The 23,954-nt window shown below is 30.2% G+C and overlaps 1 protein-coding gene across 1 annotated transcript in view; it reads right to left on the minus strand.

The window, feature by feature from the left end:
• Positions 1 to 23,954, minus strand: part of LOC137390587 (protein retinal degeneration B-like) — a 122,734-nt gene that overhangs the window by 64,323 nt on the left and 34,457 nt on the right. Inside the window, exons 5-7 of the mRNA XM_068076916.1 lie at positions 17,524 to 17,760; positions 14,489 to 14,655; positions 12,585 to 12,729 (exon numbers count right to left, since the gene is read on the minus strand). Coding sequence (XP_067933017.1) covers positions 12,585 to 12,729; positions 14,489 to 14,655; positions 17,524 to 17,760 — 549 coding nt within the window. The remainder of the gene's footprint in view (positions 1 to 12,584; positions 12,730 to 14,488; positions 14,656 to 17,523; positions 17,761 to 23,954) is intronic.

The raw sequence follows: 23,954 nt of genomic DNA on the forward strand, positions 1-23,954 counted from the left end.
GTTATAATTTTATTAATTAGTACATGTATTAATGAGTACTAAAATATTACCTTTAGTATATTCATCAATCTAAGCCATTGTACAGCTAGATGCTGAAGATTAAAAAGAAGCCGTCAAGAACACACTATACATACGTATCTCGCACGCGCAGGAAATTACATTTTAGCCTCAAACAGGGAAATATAATCTGAATGTAAACTCAACAGGAAACTCTATAGGAGACTCAAAATAAAAGATAAATTTACCTCCATTCTCTGATCTTCCTCCGTAGAACTTTAACTACCTGATGCCAAGAAAACTCAGAGTCACCTTCGCAGTAACTTTACAGCAATTTTACAGTTACATGTATATTGTTCGCCAATAAAACGTGTCGATCGAGTAATTCATTAAAGTAACGATGTTAATTAATTTAGTAAATATCGATGTCCATGCGATTTAATAATAAGAGTGAAATCCCTAAATTTGAGATCACAGACAACACGTTTTACGAGTGATAACATTTATTATGGCCTATACAAAAATTTCGCGCTGATGATTGGCTAAGGAAGCGACCTCATATTTATCGCTTGTGGTTTCTTTTCAGATATATTGCTTGTGACGTCACGAAAGAAGCACCCGCTGGAACGTGAGCTTTTTAAAAGAGGGCCTCATTCAAACGCATATATCTCTGGACAGGGTTGGTCTACAAAGACAAAAATGGCATCAAATTGTAGCTGATGTTTTAGCCTTTTATGGGTCTTAATTTCATTAAATCGAATTTTTTGACGCAACTACATCTTTAACACAATATGCCAAAAGGATAAAAATTTTATTATTATTCACTGTATTATACACAGTAGACTGTCTTATACACAGTATACTGTATTATACACAGTATACTGTGTAGTAAACAGTATCCTGTATTATACACAGTATACTGTATTATACACAGTATACTGTATTGTAAACAGTATCCTGTATTATACACAGTATACTGTATTATACACAGTATCCTGTATTATACACAGTATACTGTATTATACACAGTATACTGTATTATACACAGTATACTGTATTATACACAGTATACTGTATTGTAAACAGTATCCTGTATTATACACAGTATACTTTATTAATACTTTTTATTAATAATTGATACGTAATGGTTATCAATTGAAAACGAATGACCTTCACAGCAACACCATAGTTTTATACGCAATGCATTATTTAAGAATTTCATGGCTTTTTATGGAAATGGTAAAGATTCTCCGAGTGAGTCAAAGTTTGCAAACGCAGTTGTGACTCTAATTATGAGACCACCTACCAATATTTTTCATGCTCTCCGTCATTGATGACATAAGCTCACTCTATATACCATCTCAGACCATACACACTATACATAGATGTATTTGAGAAGCAAGTATTGTAGACACTCTGTCTGCATGTATTCTCAGGAAATATAAGATATTTATTGGGCCCCCATTTTATCCTCTAATGAAATTAACAACAAGAACTGGCCAACTAAATATTGAAGGGGCTACTAATACTCCGGAGGCCACCAATTTACTATCAAATACGGTAGTTCTATGTGTTAATCTTAAATTTACTATCATATACAGTAGTTCTATGTGTTAATCTTAAATTTACTATCATATACAGTAGTTCTATGTGTTAATCTTAAATTTACTATCAAATACAGTAGATCTATGTGTTAATCTTAAATTTACTATCATATACAGTAATTCTATGTGTTAATCTTAAATTTACTATCAAATACAGTAGTTCTATGTGTTAATCTTAAATTTACTATCAAATACAGTAGTTCTATGTGTTAATCTTAAATTTACTATCAAATACAGTAGTTCTATGTGTTAATCTTAAATTTACTATCAAATACAGTAGTTCTATGTGTTAATCTTAAATTTACTATCAAATACAGTAGTTCTACGTGTTAATCTTAAATTTACTATCATATACAGTAGTTCTATGTGTTAATCTTAAATTTACTATCAAATACAGTAGTTCTATGTGTTAATCTTAAATTTACTATCAAATACAGTAGTTCTACGTGTTAATCTTAAATTTACTATCATATACAGTAGTTCTATGTGTTAATCTTAAATTTACTATCAAATACAGTAGTTCTATGTGTTAATCTTAAATTTACTATCAAATACAGTAGTTCTATGTGTTAATCTTAAATTTACTATCAAATACAGTAGTTCTATGTGTTAATCTTAAATTTACTATCAAATACAGTAGTTCTATGTGTTAATCTTAAATTTACTATCAAATACAGTAGTTCTATGTGTTAATCTTAAATTTACTATCATATACAGTAGTTCTATGTGTTAATCTTAAATTTACTATCAAATACAGTAGTTCTATGTGTTAATCTTAAAGTTACTATCATATACAGTAGTTCTATGTGTAAATCTTAAATTTACTATCAAATACAGTAGTTCTATGTGTTAATCTTAAATTTACTATCAAATACAGTAGTTCTATGTGTTAATCTTAAATTTACTATCATATACAGTAGTTCTATGTGTAAATCTTAAATTTACTATCAAATACAGTAGTTCTATGTGTTAATCTTAAATTTACTATCAAATACAGTAGTTCTATGTGTTAATCTTAAATTTACTATCATATACAGTAGTTCTACGTGTTAATCTTAAATTTACTATCATATACAGTAGTTCTATGTGTTAATCTTAAATTTACTATCATATACAGTAGTTCTATGTGTTAATCTTAAATTTACTATCATATACAGTAGTTCTATGTGTTAATCTTAAATTTACTATCAAATACAGTAGTTCTATGTGTTAATCTTAAATTTACTATCAAATACAGTAGTTCTACGTGTTAATCTTAAATTTACTATCATATACAGTAGTTCTATGTGTTAATCTTAAATTTACTATCAAATACAGTAGTTCTATGTGTTAATCTTAAATTTACTATCATATACAGTAGTTCTATGTGTTAATCTTAAATTTACTATCATATACAGTAGTTCTATGTGTTAATCTTAAATTTACTATCAAATACAGTAGTTATATGTGTTAATCTTAAATTTACTATCAAATACAGTAGTTCTATGTGTTAATCTTAAATTTACTATCATATACAGTAGTTCTATGTGTTAATCTTAAATTTACTATCATATACGGTAGTTCTATGTGTTAATCTTAAATTTACTATCAAATACAGTAGTTCTATGTGTTAATCTTAAATTTACTATCATATACGGTAGTTCTATGTGTTAATCTTAAATTTACTATCAAATACAGTAGTTCTATGTGTTAATCTTAAATTTACTATCATATACAGTAGTTCTATGTGTTAATCTTAAATTTACTATCATATACGGTAGTTCTATGTGTTAATCTTAAATTTACTATCATATACAGTAGTTCTATGTGTTAATCTTAAATTTACTATCATATACGGTAGTTCTATGTGTTAATCTTAAATTTACTATCAAATACAGTAGTTCTATGTGTTAATCTTAAATTTACTATCAAATACGGTAGTTCTATGTGTTAATCTTAAATTTACTATCAAATACAGTAGTTCTATGTGTTAATCTTAAATTTACTATCTTATACGGTAGTTCTATGTGCTAATCTTAAATTTACTATCAAATACGGTAGTTCTATGTGTTAATCTTAAATTTACTATCAAATACAGTAGTTCTATGTGTTAATCTTAAATTTACTATCAAATACGGTAGTTCTATGTGTTAATCTTAAATTTACTATCAAATACAGTAGTTCTATGTGTTAATCTTAAATTTACTATCATATACGGTAGTTCTATGTGTTAATCTTAAATTTACTATCAAATACAGTAGTTCTATGTGTTAATCTTAAATTTACTATCAAATACAGTAGTTCTATGTGTTAATCTTAAATTTACTATCATATACGGTAGTTCTATGTGTTAATCTTAAATTTACTATCAAATACAGTAGTTATATGTGTTAATCTTAAATTTACTATCAAATACAGTAGTTCTATGTGCTAATCTTAAATTTACTATCAAATACGGTAGTTCTATGTGTTAATCTTAAATTTACTATCATATACAGTAGTTCTATGTGTTAATCTTAAATTTACTATCAAATACGGTAGTTCTATGTGTTAATCTTAAATTTACTATCAAATACAGTAGTTCTATGTGTTAATCTTAAATTTACTATCAAATACAGTAGTTCTATGTGTTAATCTTAAATTTACTATCATATACAGTAGTTCTATGTGTTAATCTTAAATTTACTATCATATACATTAGTTCTATGTGTTAATCTTAAATTTACTATCATATACAGTAGTTCTATGTGTTAATCTTAAATTTACTATCAAATACAGTAGTTCTATGTGTTAATCTTAAATTTACTATCATATACAGTAGTTCTATGTGTTAATCTTAAATTTACTATCAAATACGGTAGTTCTATGTGCTAATCTTAAATTTACTATCAAATACGGTAGTTCTATGTGTTAATCTTAAATTTACTATCAAATACGGTAGTTCTATGTGCTAATCTTAAATTTACTATCAAATACAGTCGTTCTATGTGTTAATCTTAAATTTACTATCAAATACAGTAGTTCTATGTGTTAATCTTAAATTTACTATCATATACGGTAGTTCTATGTGCTAATCTTAAATTTACTATCAAATACAGTAGTTCTATGTGTTAATCTTAAATTTACTATCAAATACGGTAGTTCTATGTGTTAATCTTAAATTTACTATCAAATACAGTAGTTCTATGTGCTAATCTTAAATTTACTATCAAATACAGTAGTTCTATGTGTTAATCTTAAATTTACTATCAAATACAGTAGTTATATGTGTTAATCTTAAATTTACTATCAAATACAGTAGATCTATGTGCTAATCTTAAATTTACTATCAAATACGGTAGTTCTATGTGTTAATCTTAAATTTACTATCATATACAGTAGTTCTATGTGTTAATCTTAAATTTACTATCAAATACGGTAGTTCTATGTGTTAATCTTAAATTTACTATCAAATACAGTAGTTCTATGTGTTAATCTTAAATTTACTATCAAATACAGTAGTTCTATGTGTTAATCTTAAATTTACTATCATATACAGTAGTTCTATGTGTTAATCTTAAATTTACTATCATATACAGTAGTTCTATGTGTTAATCTTAAATTTACTATCATATACAGTAGTTCTATGGGTTAATCTTAAATTTACTATCAAATACAGTAGTTCTATGTGCTAATCTTAAATTTACTATCATATACAGTAGTTCTATGTGCTAATCTTAAATTTACTATCAAATACAGTAGTTCTATGTGTTAATCTTAAATTTACTATCATATACAGTAGTTCTATGTGTTAATCTTAAATTTACTATCAAATACAGTAGTTCTATGTGTTAATCTTAAATTTACTATCAAATACGGTAGTTCTATGTGCTAATCTTAAATTTACTATCAAATACAGTAGTTCTATGTGTTAATCTTAAATTTACTATCAAATACAGTAGTTCTATGTGCTAATCTTAAATTTACTATCAAATACAGTAGTTTTATGTGTTAATCTTAAATTTACTATCATATACAGTAGTTCTATGTGTTAATCTTAAATTTACTATCAAATACAGTAGTTCTATGTGTTAATCTTAAATTTACTATCAAATACAGTAGTTCTATGTGTTAATCTTAAATTTACTATCAAATACAGTAGTTCTATGTGCTAATCTTAAATTTACTATCAAATACAGTAGTTCTATGTGTTAATCTTAAATTTACTATCATATACGGTAGTTCTATGTGTTAATCTTAAATTTACTATCATATACAGTAGTTCTATGTGTTAATCTTAAATTTACTATCAAATACAGTAGTTCTATGTGTCAATCTTAAATTTACTATCAAATACAGTAGTTCTATGTGCTATTCTTAAATTTACTATCAAATACAGTAGTTCTATGTGTTAATCTTAAATTTACTATCATATACGGTAGTTCTATGTGTTAATCTTAAATTTACTATCATATACAGTAGTTCTATGTGCTAATCTTAAATTTACTATCAAATACGGTAGTTCTATGTGTTAATCTTAAATTTACTATCAAATACGGTAGTTCTATGTGTTAATCTTAAATTTACTATCAAATACAGTAGTTCTATGTGTTAATCTTAAATTTACTATCATATACGGTAGTTCTATGTGTTAATCTTAAATTTACTATCAAATACAGTAGTTCTATGTGCTAACCTTAAATTTACTATCAAATACAGTAGTTCTATGTGTTAATCTTAAATTTACTATCAAATACAGTAGTTCTATGTGTTAATCTTAAATTTACTATCATATACGGTAGTTCTATGTGCTAATCTTAAATTTACTATCAAATACGGTAGTTCTATGTGTTAATCTTAAATTTACTATCAAATACAGTAGTTCTATGTGTTAATCTTAAATTTACTATCAAATACAGTAGTTCTATGTGTTAATCTTAAATTTACTATCATATACAGTAGTTCTATGTGTTAATCTTAAATTTACTATCAAATACGGTAGTTCTATGTGCTAATCTTAAATTTACTATCAAATACGGTAGTTCTATGTGTTAATCTTAAATTTACTATCAAATACGGTAGTTCTATGTGCTAATCTTAAATTTACTATCAAATACAGTCGTTCTATGTGTTAATCTTAAATTTACTATCAAATACAGTAGTTCTATGTGTTAATCTTAAATTTACTATCATATACGGTAGTTCTATGTGCTAATCTTAAATTTACTATCAAATACAGTAGTTCTATGTGTTAATCTTAAATTTACTATCAAATACGGTAGTTCTATGTGTTAATCTTAAATTTACTATCAAATACAGTAGTTCTATGTGCTAATCTTAAATTTACTATCAAATACAGTAGTTCTATGTGTTAATCTTAAATTTACTATCAAATACAGTAGTTATATGTGTTAATCTTAAATTTACTATCAAATACAGTAGTTCTATGTGCTAATCTTAAATTTACTATCAAATACGGTAGTTCTATGTGTTAATCTTAAATTTACTATCATATACAGTAGTTCTATGTGTTAATCTTAAATTTACTATCAAATACGGTAGTTCTATGTGTTAATCTTAAATTTACTATCAAATACAGTAGTTCTATGTGTTAATCTTAAATTTACTATCAAATACAGTAGTTCTATGTGTTAATCTTAAATTTACTATCATATACAGTAGTTCTATGTGTTAATCTTAAATTTACTATCATATACAGTAGTTCTATGTGTTAATCTTAAATTTACTATCATATACAGTAGTTCTATGGGTTAATCTTAAATTTACTATCAAATACAGTAGTTCTATGTGCTAATCTTAAATTTACTATCATATACAGTAGTTCTATGTGCTAATCTTAAATTTACTATCAAATACAGTAGTTCTATGTGTTAATCTTAAATTTACTATCATATACAGTAGTTCTATGTGTTAATCTTAAATTTACTATCAAATACAGTAGTTCTATGTGTTAATCTTAAATTTACTATCAAATACGGTAGTTCTATGTGCTAATCTTAAATTTACTATCAAATACAGTAGTTCTATGTGTTAATCTTAAATTTACTATCAAATACAGTAGTTCTATGTGCTAATCTTAAATTTACTATCAAATACAGTAGTTTTATGTGTTAATCTTAAATTTACTATCATATACAGTAGTTCTATGTGTTAATCTTAAATTTACTATCAAATACAGTAGTTCTATGTGTTAATCTTAAATTTACTATCAAATACAGTAGTTCTATGTGTTAATCTTAAATTTACTATCAAATACGGTAGTTCTATGTGCTAATCTTAAATTTACTATCAAATACAGTAGTTCTATGTGTTAATCTTAAATTTACTATCAAATACAGTAGTTCTATGTGCTAATCTTAAATTTACTATCAAATACAGTAGTTCTATGTGTTAATCTTAAATTTACTATCATATACGGTAGTTCTATGTGTTAATCTTAAATTTACTATCATATACAGTAGTTCTATGTGTTAATCTTAAATTTACTATCAAATACAGTAGTTCTATGTGTCAATCTTAAATTTACTATCAAATACAGTAGTTCTATGTGCTATTCTTAAATTTACTATCAAATACAGTAGTTCTATGTGTTAATCTTAAATTTACTATCATATACGGTAGTTCTATGTGTTAATCTTAAATTTACTATCATATACAGTAGTTCTATGTGCTAATCTTAAATTTACTATCAAATACGGTAGTTCTATGTGTTAATCTTAAATTTACTATCAAATACGGTAGTTCTATGTGTTAATCTTAAATTTACTATCAAATACAGTAGTTCTATGTGTTAATCTTAAATTTACTATCATATACGGTAGTTCTATGTGTTAATCTTAAATTTACTATCAAATACAGTAGTTCTATGTGCTAACCTTAAATTTACTATCAAATACAGTAGTTCTATGTGTTAATCTTAAATTTACTATCAAATACAGTAGTTCTATGTGTTAATCTTAAATTTACTATCATATACGGTAGTTCTATGTGCTAAACTTAAATTTACTATCAAATACGGTAGTTCTATGTGTTAATCTTAAATTTACTATCAAATACAGTAGTTCTATGTGTTAATCTTAAATTTACTATCAAATACGGTAGTTCTATGTGTTAATCTTAAATTTACTATCAAATACAGTAGTTCTATGTGTTAATCTTAAATTTACTATCATATACGGTAGTCCTATGTGTTAATCTTAAATTTACTATCAAATACAGTAGTTCTATGTGCTAACCTTAAATTTACTATCAAATACAGTAGTTCTATGTGTTAATCTTAAATTTACTATCAAATACGGTAGTTCTATGTGTTAATCTTAAATTTACTATCAAATACAGTAGTTCTATGTGTTAATCTTAAATTTACTATCATATACGGTAGTTTTATGTGTTAATCTTAAATTTACTATCAAATACAGTAGTTCTATGTGCTAACCTTAAATTTACTATCAAATACAGTAGTTCTATGTGTTAATCTTAAATTTACTATCATATACAGTAGTTCTATGTGCTAATCTTAAATTTACTATCAAATACAGTAGTTCTATGTGTTAATCTTAAATTTACTATCATATACAGTAGTTCTATGTGTTAATCTTAAATTTACTATCAAATACGGTAGTTCTATGTGTTAATCTTAAATTTACTATCATATACAGTAGTTCTATGTGTTAATCTTAAATTTACTATCAAATACGGTAGTTCTATGTGCTAATCTTAAATTTACTATCAAATACGGTAGTTCTATGTGTTAATCTTAAATTTACTATCAAATACGGTAGTTCTGTGTGTTAATCTTAAATTTACTATCAAATACAGTAGTTCTATGTGCTAATCTTAAATTTACTATCAAATACGGTAGTTCTATGTGTTAATCTTAAATTCACTATCAAATACAGTAGTTCTATGTGTTAATCTTAAATTTACTATCAAATACAGTAGTTCTATGTGTTAATCTTAAATTTACTATCATATACGGTAGTTCTATGTGTTAATCTTAAATTTACTATCAAATACAGTAGTTCTATGTGTTAATCTTAAATTTACTATCATATACAGTAGTTCTATGTGTTAATCTTAAATTTACTATCAAATACAGTAGTTCTATGTGTTAATCTTAAATTTACTATCAAATACAGTAGTTCTATGTGTTAATCTTAAATTTACTATCATATACGGTAGTTCTATGTGTTAATCTTAAATTTACTATCAAATACAGTAGTTCTATGTGTTAATCTTAAATTTACTATCAAATACAGTAGTTCTATGTGTTAATCTTAAATTTACTATCATATACAGTAGTTCTATGTGCTAATCTTAAATTTACTATCAAATACGGTAGTTCTATGTGTTAATCTTAAATTTACTATCAAATACAGTAGTTCTATGTGTTAATCTTAAATTTACTATCAAATACAGTAGTTCTATGTGCTAATCTTAAATTTACTATCAAATACGGTAGTTCTATGTGTTAATCTTAAATTTACTATCAAATACGGTAGTTCTATGTGTTAATCTTAAATTTACTATCAAATACAGTAGTTCTATGTGCTAATCTTAAATTTACTATCAAATACGGTAGTTCTATGTGTTAATCTTAAATTTACTATCAAATACGGTAGTTCTATGTGTTAATCTTAAATTTACTATCAAATACAGTAGTTCTATGTGTTAATCTTAAATTTACTATCATATACAGTAGTTCTATGTGTTAATCTTAAATTTACTATCAAATACAGTAGTTCTATGTGTTAATCTTAAATTTACTATCAAATACAGTAGTTCTATGTGTTAATCTTAAATTTACTATCATATACGGTAGTTCTATGTGTTAATCTTAAATTTACTATCAAATACAGTAGTTCTATGTGTTAATCTTAAATTTACTATCAAATACAGTAGTTCTATGTGTTAATCTTAAATTTACTATCATATACAGTAGTTCTATGTGCTAATCTCAAATTTACTATCAAATACGGTAGTTCTATGTGTTAATCTTAAATTTACTATCAAATACAGTAGTTCTATGTGTTAATCTTAAATTTACTATCAAATACAGTAGTTCTATGTGTTAATCTTAAATTTACTATCAAATACAGTAGTTCTATGTGTTAATCTTAAATTTACTATCAAATACGGTAGTTCTATGTGTTAATCTTAAATTTACTATCATATACAGTAGTTCTATGTGTTAATCTTAAATTTACTATCAAATACGGTAGTTCTATGTGTTAATCTTAAATTTACTATCATATACAGTAGTTCTATGTGTTAATCTTAAATTTACTATCAAATACGGTAGTTCTATGTGTTAATCTTAAATTTACTATCAAATACAGTAGTTCTATGTGTTAATCTTAAATTTACTATCAAATACAGTAGTTCTATGTGTTAATCTTAAATTTACTATCAAATACGGTAGTTCTATGTGTTAATCTTAAATTTACTATCAAATACAGTAGTTCTATGTGTTAATCTTAAATTTACTATCAAATACAGTAGTTCTATGTGTTAATCTTAAATTTACTATCAAATACAGTAGTTCTATGTGTTAATCTTAAATTTACTATCATATACAGTAGTTCTATGTGTTAATCTTAAATTTACTATCAAATACAGTAGTTCTATGTGTTAATCTTAAATTTACTATCATATACAGTAGTTCTATGTGTTAATCTTAAATTTACTATCAAATACGGTAGTTCTATGTGTTAATCTTAAATTTACTATCATATACAGTAGTTCTATGTGTTAATCTTAAATTTACTATCAAATACAGTAGTTCTATGTGTTAATCTTAAATTTACTATCAAATACAGTAGTTCTATGTGTTAATCTTAAAGTTACTATCATATACAGTAGTTCTATGTGTTAATCTTAAATTTACTATCATATACAGTAGTTCTATGTGCTAATCTTAAATTTACTATCAAATACAGTAGTTCTATGTGTTAATCTTAAATTTACTATCATATACAGTAGTTCTATGTGTTAATCTTAAATTTACTATCAAATACAGTAGTTCTATGTGTTAATCTTAAATTTACTATCAAATACAGTAGTTCTATGTGCTAATCTTAAATTTACTATCAAATACGGTAGTTCTATGTGTTAATCTTAAATTTACTATCAAATACGGTAGTTCTATGTGTTAATCTTAAATTTACTATCAAATACAGTAGTTCTATGTGCTAATCTTAAATTTACTATCAAATACAGTAGTTCTATGTGTTAATCTTAAATTTACTATCAAATACAGTAGTTCTATGTGCTAATCTTAAATTTACTATCAAATACGGTAGTTCTATGTGTTAATCTTAAATTTACTATCAAATACAGTAATTCTATGTGTTAATCATAAATTTAGCCAATTTTGTCAACAAATACAAACTTAGTTTTTATTGGATCTTTTTTTCAAAATGTGCAGAGTAATTAGACCAAAACCAAACTGAAATACAAATACCAGTCGATACTCATGTGTAGAACATCTTTAGCTTTCCATTGATGCGCATATTGAAATAATTTATCTAATAAATACGTAACAAACTATGAATTAATAAGAGATGTGTTCATTTTAAGTGGGTCCATAATTATGATCCTCCCTGTAAGTCTATCACCGCTGATCTTAGAAGAACACTTTTACGACTAAATGCTGCATGTTATTGAGTACATGATATCGAGTACATGATATCGAGTACATGATATCGAGCGCGCGATATCTAGCGCGCGATATCGAGCACACGATATCGAGTACACGATATCGAGCACACGATATCGCGCACAGGATAAGTGTTTACTTTATGCTATTAATAAATAGCATAAAGTACAAATAGTGAATCTGATGTCCAAACTGTTTCAAGTACTTGACATCTTTCTAGCTATCAGAGACCCTCCACTGCCACACTCCTCTCTCTGCACCAAAGATACTGTGACTCCTTTGTTTAGCCTCTACGGAATGTACACATTCCCGTCCACATGAAGAATAAAATTAAAACAGTTACTCACTCAAAGTCTTCGACGAAATAGAATGATACTCTCTCCACTGGACTCTCTTTTGCTGCACTGAATCAACTGAAGGTTGTTTGTCATTCTCAGACACAACTGACATGCCATCTGCAGCTGCCAAATTCTCAATCTCGCCAATAGCTTGCTACAAATAGAGAAGTCGATAAAATCTGATCACATAATTTTGCAATGAAATTGACTAAAAGGGGGGAGACGATTGCTAACTTCTGCAGATTATAGCTCCTGAAAAATCTTTAAAGGTTTACTTGAAACAAAATTCACATTATAGTTATTTGGTATCATAAGATTCACCATGTCTTACTCTACTGTATTGTAGGTGTGATATACGTTTAAATGTGATTACAAGCTCTTAAAGGCTCAAAAACGAACAGCTGATCGCAGCCATCACGAAAATGCCGTAGTCTGTAATCTCTTAATTTCTCTGACGTACTTAAGCAATTTGGTTATTGTTTTGACATGTGATGCTATCACGTGAATTGAAAGGCCAATAAAAGGCTCAATATAAAACTTCTTGTAGCACTAGTTTATGACAAACAACTTAGGTTTTACTGAAAAGCCTGTATCAAATATAGATGCTCGCTACTTTACAGTTTTGTTTCGGCTTGGTCTAATCGTTTAGTCGTAATCTGATCATGTGACCCATATTTTTTGCCAAACAGCGTGAACAATTTCTGCATTATTTTTCGACTATCACAGGTGACCAACAGGCTCCTCATGTTTATCAAAGGATGATATGCACTACTTCAAGTTAATGTTAAAAATTAAACGAATTTTTATGGTAGGTTTTGAAATATCAGTGCTCAAAGTGACAGCATTACGATGATGATGAAATAGACGCGTAATGACAATAGACATGGTTTTATTGAATGCGTGAAGTATATTTGTGAAAATATTTCGACGAATGAGGTTGCACGAAAGTGTAAACAGAAGCCATCGTGTTCATCTATGTCCCATTTGAGCCATTTTGGAAAGGGATTCCAATCTGATGTTTTCGTGATGGCTGCGATTAACTGTTCGTTTGCGAGCTTTTAGGAGCCTGCAATCACATTTCCACACATTTTGCACCTACAACACAGCAGAGTAAGACATGACGAATCTTTTGATACCAAATAACTGTAGTGTGAATTTTGTTGCAAGTCAACCGTTAAGTGAGCAACCACATAATTGGTTGACCAACGATTTGCAATCATTAGTGTTTTGGTTAAGCAAAGACGAGGTAAACATGAGAATTAAGAGAATTGAACAGGTAACAGGTAACATATTAACTCAAGGCAAACAGAAATGCAATCTCATGAACAGACTTTAGAGTCTACTCTAAAAGATAAAATCATAAATAATGTCGTAAATGATAAAAATAACATATATTATAGCTGTAGATAGTTGTGGTTCTTTTAAGACCTGTGCAAACACACTATTTCAGTCTGTAATTTTGGAGTCGCGTTTTTTGCATCATTTCGATACAAACTCTTGTGCATTGGCTGACCATTTACCTAATTACTGACATATATGCTGCACTTTGGTTTTCAATATACTGTAGCTCGCAAAACGCCTAAGTAGGAATAAAACAGCACTCTTGCACTTAAAAAGGCAAATCAAAGTTTGACTTCTGCTAGGAATTTGGACAATTTTTGCTAAAGCAAAACATTGAAATTACAAGAAATTGTATTTTGCGGTTGGGAGCCTGGCTGCCTGTTTGACATTGAAAATTTGAACTCTTCATTAAATTATCTTCCTTCTCACTATTCTAGCAGCAAGACAGCAAATATCTGCAGATGCCATAATCACTTATAGGTTCTAATACACCTTCTTACGCATCTCTTAACATCTTTAATGCAGTACCTAAATATATTTTCCTCTTAAACATCAAAAATGATTGATCATACTGAAACTTCAGAGGTGGACGATTGGTCCCCAGAGAAATCCATTTTCTCAGCGAGAGCCTTCTGTGTCTCAGCTTCTAGTTTCCGAATGTCATCTATAGACAGCTCCATCCACTCATCCTGCCATGCCCAAACTTGTCTGTGAGCCCTCACCATTGTTTTCCGCAGAGCTAGGAAGTGACAGTTCATTCAAATTACAGATATGCATGAAGACAGCAGTTTTAGGAGAAATGCATCGGAATGGTCAAATATTGTGTTGCTATTAGCAGGTCAGTCATTAATGGTAATAACTAATAAACCCTTCTTGGTGAACTATGAAGGGTTGCTAAGGGATTAGAAGAAATGTAGTACAGCAGATGCTCCTATAACGTATACCTCTTATAACGTAAATATCTGATATCGTAGAGAATTTATGTGAAGTTTTTGCTTCCTACTACATAAAAAATTCCATACAACGGAAAGTGTCAGGTCGGGCGAGTTCTCAAATTCGATTTGAAGATTACTCAATCTCGCCGCATTTGCGAGAAAAAAACGACATGCGCATAAAGTTATATCTATTATATATACAACATTCGAGACATTCTAGTTCATCGTGATAGATCATCAGATGTGTCAACAAAATAGAGAACAGTTGCTATGAAATTGTTCATAAATACAAAGGCGATCAATTGGTGCAGGTGTTACAGGATCGGTCGACCAACCTGAATGTGATGAGTTGGGGTATCGTCGAAAGTTTCTTTTATACTAGCCTTGATGCCTGGGTACAGATAGACGACGAACAGGAAATACCGCTTTTTATAGCAAAAATATTTTGTTGTTTTGCTTTATTGTAGACATAAAATATTTATTATTAGTTCTACTTTGCAGAATAAACTTTGCTGCTTAGAAAAAATAAGCAGAGCGTTATAAAGGAACGCCGAAGATATGCGCTGCCATCAACTTATTGTAAAAATTACAGCAATCATGGCCTATTATATTAAACTTGTAGATTTATTAGAAGAAAAGTTGTAAATGCAAACCAATAATACTGCAGTTATGGTACAGCCCACAAATTAGTAGTTGAGTCAAGTTTTTCATTTTTGCATGATCAAAGGGGGTGGGTTTGGAAAGGTCTTGGAATGGATTAGACAATTCGCATGTATTTTACTGTGCTTATAATGTAAATTCCCTATAATATAAACATTTCTCAAACGGATTATTTACATTGTAGGAGCGCCTACTGTATATAGATATAGGATATATATAGATATACTAATACCCTCAAAGCTTAGATTGTCGTGAGTGATTGTCAGGAGTGCCTGTAAAGGAAGCCTGCACGGCTCCTCTACCAGCGCCACGTTTCAACTCTAATAATTTAATATATATTTGCTTAGTTTATATATTATGTTGTACAGAATACAAAAATTCATAAGCACATGCAAACTGGCTGTCTCTCTGGTCCATCACGTCATCTTATGTTTGTTCTGTAACAGGCTCCGCCTTTTCATCCTTGAGCCAAGTCGGGCTGAGCCGATCCTACTCGAGCCGGACCCAGTCGATCCCGAGTCGGCTCGGTGACTCGGGGGTTGTGAGTCTAGCCGTTCCCACGAGTAGACTCACAGATAAAGCAAAGAGAATAAGTAGCAGCACAACTATTCGGCAATTGGCTACTTGAAGGCAGTCAATTGGTGCAGGTGTTAGAGTATGATTCTACTAATCTGAATGTCACAAATTGGAGCCTCATTGAGATCAATCTTTTATCCTAACCTCTAACCTTGACCTCTAACCCTAGCTTCCGAAACAAACAGATAGATATAACTTTTACGATAGTAAATTATAAACTTTTGTTATATTTTAAACATATACAATAGTCTTCATCTTTTTTTCAACTATTAACCTAACTGTCAGAAAAAAGGAAAAAAAATCATTTAAATTAATTGACATTGAAGGTGTGCGCTCAACTCAACTGGACGATATATTACCGTAATCATGAACCCTAAACCAAGATAAAGTAATAAGAAAGAAGAGAAATGTTGTAAGCATAAACCGATAATACAACAGTTACTAACTAGGTTTACTTTTTGCCTATTTGAAGGGATAAACAGGTGAGTTTGGACCTTAAATGATCTTGGAATGGATTAGGATTTTTACTTGTATTTTAATGTCCGTATAATGTCAAATTCCTATAACATAAACGCTATTGGAATGGAGTATTTCCTTTGTAGGAGTTTCTACTGTATAATAAAACTTTGATCAGTTGATGAAGACATCAATGAGTGTGCAAAATAAATATTATGTTTCTCTATTTTATTTCTGATATTTATTCTAAAAAAAACTCCAAGATAACCAGATGTTCAGATTAGAAAGAATTAACTAGAAAGGAGACATTTAGGTGACAGGTACTGACAGGCTTAAGAAACAGCAGTCCAGCGGGATCTGATGGCAACTTTTTTGCGGGCGGTGGCCATCGGAAAAGCTCAGCGAGTTGAACTTTTTTATGATCCCGGCATAGGTTGCAGGATGTCACCGGTAGTGAGAACTTTGCCCCGGCAGCCTGCACACCCAGAATGCATTGTGTATATGATTTTTATGTGCATTTTTACGATCATTGTACGTACGTGTTTTCTTTTTCTACTATACTGGCTGAGTTAATATTAAGGAATTGCCTGATATTGTGTTTGGGAAAGTATTTCATAGGTGCTCTCTCACGGAAAGCTTTTTGTCTCTTGACTATTAAAAATGGTAGTTAAGCATGACAGCTTATAAATTTCAAAACTTGGGTGTATTTCCAGAAAATTAAAATGCGATGGTTCTATATTAGTTTCTTCTAAACTTGTATGAGAGAACTCAATTAGTAAACTAAAAATGTATTTCATCGCAGGGGTTGTAAGCAATGGATTGTTTAATAACGCCGAAGCCATTCCAGGCGCAAGCTGGACAAAAGTCAAGAAAAAATCTGCAATAGGAGTGGGCTTTGCATGTCTCGGGAACAGGAACAAAATTGAAGAAGCTGACAAATACTTTATTGTGGAAAAAAGGAACTCATGTCGAGTGTTTACCTGTATCATGGATGAACCTCTCTATCTTCGTCTGCATTCCCCAATACTTAAACTCTACATAACAGAGTTTGTAGGCACACATGATGGGTGCCGAATGAACTCCCTTCACCGTTCTCTCTTTTACCCATTCGTGGGTGAGTGGACCTCGCCCAGTGGCTGCTGATACGTATAGTTTGGGATCTTCCTCTTTTTTATAGTCACCAGCAGAGACGGGATCCTTAACAAAGTCGAGGACATCTTCAAATATAAAGTACTAAAATGGCAATTTTCTACAACAACCAGGATGCACCGACATCATTACCACACAGTCAATGGATTTGGGTGTTACAATAAAAATGAGCCGTTAGTCCAATCTTAAAAGGTAAGATAACTTCCAATTGTAAATTAAATCGTTTCCTGTTAATCTTTGTTGATACATGTTGCGGTGAATGTGGTGGCAAAAGTGAAAAATATTTGGTTTCCACTAATTGTGATAAAAACAAGCCAGAATTTTGTTTCTATATTACTACCATAATGTATGGTATCACGAAATGATTTACTAGATACACATCAGGGCCTTCTATGAAACATGTAGATTTGCAAAGTTTCTTGCCTTTTACGTTCTTGCATGGTTGTTGAAATGTCTTACGTTCTTGAAACGTTCTGCATACCGATGTATGCAGCGCATATGCGCCGCCATTAAGAAAATAACTACTAGTTGAATGAGTTAGTGTTTTTTAATTCTTACTAGGCAGCTAATTATGCCAGTCTTTAGTTTTGAGATAAACTGCGACACTATAAAGATAATATAACGTCGTGGTTTATAAATAAACAACGACAATATATTAATATAAAGATCATATCTATATATCTTATATATATATATATATATTGTATATCAATCTTTAGTCTGTCATTCGGTGTGTCCAGATAGACATGTAGCTATTAAAACCAGGAATGAAATAGTCAGTTCATGCTTGATTTAATCTTGGAACCTCCCAATAACCAGGTGATATCCTTACCGATTGAGCTATGCGGGATGCAATGATTCATTGGGTGATATGGGTCATTATGTCTCATTATGTCGTCTAAAATACGCGCAGCATTCTGGATTACGCAATGGTCTAAGCTTGCTCTCATGGCTCTTATTAGGAAGTTCAGCCATACAGATTGTAGCGTAATACTCAAATTCGTCTTTTAACTACCCAAGACATGATTGTTTCTTGCATGTAGATCACCAAGACATCAGTTACTAATTAACAATCTAGTATCTACCCCCTTCCTTAAAGATAGAAGTTTGATTCAAACAGTCGTAAGATGAAAGGGAATAAACTTTTTTAATTGAAGATGGGAGATGAAGATGGAAGATTTTTAATGTAGAGTTATAATCAATAGAATATTTGCATCATGCTCTTCTATCTACTGCTATGTGGTTGCATCATGTTCTTCTATCTACTGCTATGTGGTTGCATCATGTTCTTCTATCTACTGGCTATGTGGTTGCATCATGCTCTTCTATCTACTGCTATGTGGTTGCATCATGCTCTTCTATCTACTGCTATGTGGTTGCATCATGTTCTTCTATCTACTGCTATGTGGTTGCATCATGTTCTTCTATCTACTGGCTATGTGGTTGCATCATGCTCTTCTATCTACTGCTATGTGGTTGCATCATGCTCTTCTATCTACTGCAATGTGGTTGCATCATGCTCTTCTATCTACTGCTATGTGGTTGCATCATGCTCTTCTATCTACTGCTATGTGGTTGCATAAAATTCATAGATCAGATTCACACTGAACCTAGCCCCTTCCATCAAACAGCCAAAACATGTTTACTATTTTTGAGAAAAAGGCTTGAGTCTTCTTGGAATATCAATGTGATTAACACAAAGCTTTCTGGTGTAACAGAGAGCTTCGGGGTAACTAGGTACATAAGTGTTCCTAGTTACCGCAAATATTTTTGTTGAAATAGTCATAATGTATTCAACAGAGAAAGTTATGAATAAATATATAATATGACTCAGTAATAAAAGACTGCGGTTGAATAGCTAATGAAATCGAAAAATGACTTTGCGAACTGACAACAAAAGCTTGGAAAACATACCATGAACAGCACTTGAAATAAAGTGGTGTTTCAAAATGCAACTTGTAAACTCCATTGCAGTCAAATGACTATGGATGTCCGGATGCCTAGGTATTATTAAGACAGTCATGAGTACAAGATAATTAAGACAGTCATGAGTAAAATATCTACCATAGATTAGTGTATCCCAAGATTTGTGTAAGCTTTCAGGCATCACCGAATATTGAGGTTAAAAACTAGAATGAGCTAATATGTTAGCCTGATGTCTCTGGTATTTATGATGCTATAGACTCTTTCACTACCGTGAGCCGATGAATTTTCGGCAATCGCGGAAATAAAAGTACAGACCGTAAACCGATGAATCGGCTAACCAATAGGGTTTCACGTTTTTTTTTCATTACGAAGCCTACGCATTAGCTAGACCAATCAAATTTTGCTCCCAACGAAACAACCTTGTTGCTGATCGTGTGAAACCAATCGAATTTTCTTTGCTAAGCAATTCCATTTCTACTTATCTTTCAAAACGGGAAAACCAGATCACTATTGTCATGGCAAAAATAAATCGACCACGTTCGTTCAATGCAGAGGAAGCGTCAGATATTTGCTGGAGTGGGATTCACTAAACACTTTTGTACTTATCTCGCAGAGAATTTTGTTCTGAATAAGATGCATTTTACAGTAAAATGATATTTTCATTGATTTTCGAGATATTGCATAAATACTAGCGGTATGTCAAATTTTCAAAAATCTGTTTGAATTAATTAGGTCAAAATAGCGAATTTAGAGCAGTAGTGAAAGAGTTAAGTACTGATATCTGATGGCAAACTTTCTGACCATAAACTTAAGATGAGATGTGCATCATTCAGTTATTTATAAAACATGAAGTATTGCCCTAAAATACATTTACGCCTTGAATCCCAGACATATGAGCCCAATCTGAACATGCAGTACTTTAACTATTTCATCAACAAGCGCAAAGGTCAGCTTTCTTAAACATTTACATGTAGTACGAAAGAACATCCACTGTCAGGGGCATGTACGCTATCAAGGTGGAGCAAATAGAAATTTCTCTCCATAAGCTACATTATTGGGCCATAAACAAAATAATTCCACCGACTACCTAAAATATTATACACCCGAATTTGTTAAAAACTTGCCTTGACGAGCTAGTCATTTACCTGCTATGTGCTTATCAAGGTCAAAATCAAGTATCAGTAATCAGTAATCAAGGTCTTATCAATACATTCTACAACTGTGTGTTAAACTATCAATACATTCTACAACTGTGTGTTAAACTATCAATACATTCTACAACTGTGTGTTAAACTATCAATACATTCTACAACTGTGTGTTAAACTATCAATACATTCTACGACTGTGTGTTAAACTATCAATACATTCTACGACTGTGTGTTAAACTATCAATACATTCTACAACTGTGTGTTAAACTATCAATACATTCTACAACTGTGTGTTAAACTATCAATACATTCTACAACTGTGTGTTAAACTATCAATACATTCTACGACTGTGTGTTAAACTATCAATACATTCTACAACTGTGTGTTAAACTATCAATACATTCTACAACTGTGTGTTAAACTATCAATACATTCTACGACTGTGTGTTAAACTATCAATACATTCTACGACTGTGTGTTAAACTATCAATACATTCTACAACTGTGTGTTAAACTATCAATACATTCTACGACTGTGTGTTAAACTATCAATACATTCTACAACTGTGTGTTAAACTATCAATACATTCTACAACTGTGTGTTAAACTATCAATACATTCTACAACTGTGTGTTAAACTATCAATACATTCTACAACTGTGTGTTAAACTATCAATACATTCTACAACTGTGTGTTAAACTATCAATACATTCTACAACTGTGTGTTAAACTATCAATACATTCTACAAATATGTGTTAAACTATCAATACATTCTACAACTGTGTGTTAAACTATCAATACATTCTACGACTGTGTGTTAAACTATCAATACATTCTACGACTGTGTGTTAAACTATCAATACATTCTACGACTGTGTGTTAAACTATCAATACATTCTAAAACTGTGTGTTGAAGTAATAAATCAAAAGCAACAGCAATCTTTTGGCCACACCAATTTCACAAGAATAACACCACAACAGCAACTTATACATGTAGTGTATATACAAAACAGAGGTACATTGAGAAGAGCAGATTAAAACACGAAGGCAAAGAAGGGAGTTGGCCTAGATGAGGTAGTGTGAAAACAAGGAGAGTGAAGATAATAATATCTAAAAAAATTAGCAAAATATGAAGTTGCCTTCTTTCCTTAGGTATATAAAACCACACCAAATCAACAACAAAAAAGGAATTTTCACAATTTCACAAAAATGAAATCTCACGCGCTTAATAAACAGCTTACTGTAGTAAATTGTAGTGAAAACACTGGTAGAAACATTTCTGCATCAAGTTATAGGTGTATTCAAACAGACAAGGCGATAATGACTGTCAAGACAGCGGCAGGAAGTGACTCAAATAAAGAAACTTGTTAATAAGGGTGCAATAGGTTATTCATTTAGCAAAACTAAAACCAACACAACGAATAAAATCCGAAAATAATTACAAGAAGGGAAGATGTTATAAGCAAAGATAGCCATTCGGCACAACATCCATGGAGAACATTGCAATGTTGAATCAAGCATTGATGAATGATGGGTCTTGTCATTGAACTTAAAACCCCTGGAATGGCAAGAGGTCATTCGCGAGTACGGAAATCCGGTCGACGCCATTATCAGTTAATGTTCAAGTTAATTTCATTGTGTTCAATGTGAGAAAGAAATCTAATTTCAGATTTAACAGCTATGGAAGGTCACGAATACACCGCTCAATCAAAGGAACAGACTACTGAGATTGCTACTAATAATTTATGTACGAGAGATAAGGGTGTAGGTGCACAGTGCTATTGCTATTCCATGAACTGCAAAAACTGCAAGAATGGACTTTTAAAGGAAAAGGCATGACATTTCACAAGTGAGTCACTTCTACTACTAGTTCTGTTACTATTGCTCAAGTCTACGACTACTAATAGTTGTGTTACTACTAGTTAGTACTGCCACTAGTTAGTTCTACTACACTAGTCACTGGGTGAGTGAGAGTCGATCAGTGTCACTACTGAGTGTACGAGTTTGACTGTATTTTGTCGGTGATTAGATAAATTTATAAGCTAGTGAGTGAAATGTTCTTCCTTCAGAACGAAGGCTTTTTATTATTTAAATTTTGATTTTTTTTTATATTAATATTTTAGAACTACAACCCATTAGGTTATTTCTAAATATTTATATTTGAAGGAAGTGTTTGTCGTGCTTATAATATTATTTATTGTTGTACCTGGATCTAGCTAGCAGTAAGGAGATAAGAGTAATAATACTATTGTTATTACTACTGTTGCTAATTAACTACTACAGTTTCATTTTAATTTTTAGATTTCCAAACAAAGCAACTGAGAACTCTCGTTATTTACAATGGTATCGCAACCGCAGAAGAGTGAATAAGCCTGATCCTTGAGCACTTATCTGCAACGAACATTTCCATGATCCATGTTTTAACAGCAGGTTAAAACGTTCGACTGAAGCCATTTAAAGGTAATATTTTTCAATGTTGAATGATACTTTTTAATGATTAAATTTAAAACCATATTGTCAAGCACAGTGCTGCAAGGTTGCTCAACTTAAAGTAGCTATAATCTAAAAAAAATTTAGAAACCTCAAACAGCACCCAAAACAGTGACAGCTGCCACAGCAAGTGCCTATGAATATGTCTGCAGCTTAGCAGTTGTGTGATCTGTTCTCTGTGATTCTTCATCTTCGTTTCTGGGATTTAATGTCCAACGCATAAATTATGTTGTCCTTTTTATCAAATGTTAACTGTGTAAATGTTTTTTTTCATTTCCTAGTTGTTGTAATAAAACTACATAATACTCCTGCAAATCATAAATTCCAAATTGATAGCAATAACTTGCAATTTAGAACACAAAACATCTTTTTGGAACAAAAAAAATCAAAAAAATCGATTTAAATAAAAAAAATCAAATAAAACAATAGAAATCGATTTTTTTGATTTAAAAAAAATCATCGATTTTTAATAACCCTGCCTACAACACAGCAGGGTAAGACATGGTGAATCTTTTCATATCAAATAACGGTAATGTGAATTTTGTTGCAAGTCAACCATTAAGCTTTATGCCTAAGATGGGTGTGAATGACTTCCAGTGAAAATTGCTACATTTTCATTTTACATAGCGATATGGTAGCATTTTGAGCTGTTTTATTTTCATTTATTTTATTACTTGTATGGTTGTTTATTAA

This window comes from Watersipora subatra, chromosome 3 (assembly GCF_963576615.1).
Source record: "Watersipora subatra chromosome 3, tzWatSuba1.1, whole genome shotgun sequence".
Classification (NCBI taxonomy): Eukaryota; Metazoa; Bryozoa; class Gymnolaemata; order Cheilostomatida; family Watersiporidae; genus Watersipora; species Watersipora subatra.